The 1,326-nt window shown below is 52.0% G+C and overlaps 1 protein-coding gene across 1 annotated transcript; it reads left to right on the forward strand.

Moving 5' to 3' along the window:
- Positions 1-204: 204 nt before the first annotated feature.
- LOC127184936 (signal peptidase complex subunit 3) lies at positions 205-907 on the forward strand. Its single transcript, XM_051141398.1, has one exon. The coding sequence runs from the start codon at positions 353-355 to the stop codon at positions 893-895; it is 543 nt and encodes a 180-aa protein (XP_050997355.1). The 5' UTR covers positions 205-352; the 3' UTR covers positions 896-907.
- The last annotated feature ends 419 nt before the right edge of the window (positions 908-1,326 follow it).

The following is a 1,326-nucleotide window of genomic DNA, read 5'->3' on the forward strand; positions in this document are numbered from 1 at the left end:
TGAGGATGTGTGGGATGAAGCAGTTTAAGGTTCCCTGGGAGTATTATTCAGCCCCACTGCTGTTTTCTATCAGATGCTCCAAGCGCCTTAGATGATCAGCAGGCAGTGGTTGTAGGGTTAACCAGCGACTTGACGGGGGGGAGGGGTTGCGGGGGGCGGGGGCGGGTGTGAGGCGGCGGGAAGGCATCGCGGGAGGTGCGCGCTCCGGGGACGCGTGCGCGCGCGCCCAGCATTCCGCGCGAGCCAGAGGAAGACAGCGGGAAGGCCGGCACACGGCAGCACAGCACGCCTTGCCCAGCCAGCGCCCGCCCGTGGAGCCCGCGTGGAGCGAGCCGCACGTTGATCCAGCAAGATGAACACCCTGCTGTCGCGGGCGAACTCGCTGTTCGCCTTCACGCTGAGCGTCATGGCGGCGCTCACCTTGGGCTGCATCCTCACCACCGCCTTCAAAGACAGGAGCGCGCCAGTGCGCCTGCATGTCTCCAGGATCCTGCTCAAAAAAGTGGAAGACTTCACTGGACCCAGAAAGAGAAGCGACCTGGGCTTCATCACGTTCCACATCTCTGCGGACCTGGAGAAGACCTTCGACTGGAACGTCAAGCAGCTCTTCCTTTATCTGTCGGCAGAATATTCCACCAAGAGCAACGCCGTGAACCAGGTGGTCCTCTGGGACAAGATCCTTCTGCGAGGCGAGAACCCCAAGCTGAACCTGAAAGATGTCAAAAGCAAGTATTTCTTCTTTGACGACGGACACGGGCTCAAGGGAAACAGGAATGTCACTTTGACTCTGTCCTGGCAAGTTATTCCCATTGCTGGGATTCTGCCTCTAGTGACTGGATCAGGACGGGTGTCTGTCCCGTTTCCAGATTCCTATGAAATAGCCACGACTTTTTGAAGAACTAACTCTCTCTCTCTCTCTCTCTCTCTCTCTCTCTCTCTCTCTCTCTCTCTCTCTCTCTCTCTCTCTCTCTCTCTCCCCCCCCCATCTGAAAAGAGACATCTGTGTTCTTAAGGAATTGTAGTTTAAAACTGTCAAGAACCTGAATGAACTTGTGTCGTAATAACCCGTTATTTTATGTGTAGCATTCGTGCATGTTCACACTGAATGTTTAAAAGCACACTTTTTTCCCCATCTTTTGTAAATCATGCTTGATTCCTGAAAAAACAGCTAATATGATTATTTGTTAGATGCCATAAATGGTGGAAATACAGTGGCTAACAACTTTTTTTTTTTTTTGGAGAGTGAATACATCTGTAAATCATTGTAACACATTTAATGGCCTGTATGTCTGAGAAATAGGGGGCTTTCCCGGTTTCCCCTTCAAA

The sequence above is a fragment of the Acomys russatus genome, chromosome X, assembly GCF_903995435.1.
Source record: "Acomys russatus chromosome X, mAcoRus1.1, whole genome shotgun sequence".
NCBI lineage: Eukaryota > Metazoa > Chordata > Mammalia > Rodentia > Muridae > Acomys > Acomys russatus.

Coding starts and splice junctions, on each gene's coding strand:
- LOC127184936 (XM_051141398.1), top strand. CDS start 353: ATGAACACCCTGCTGTCGCGGGCGAACTCGCTGTTCGCCTTCACGCTG.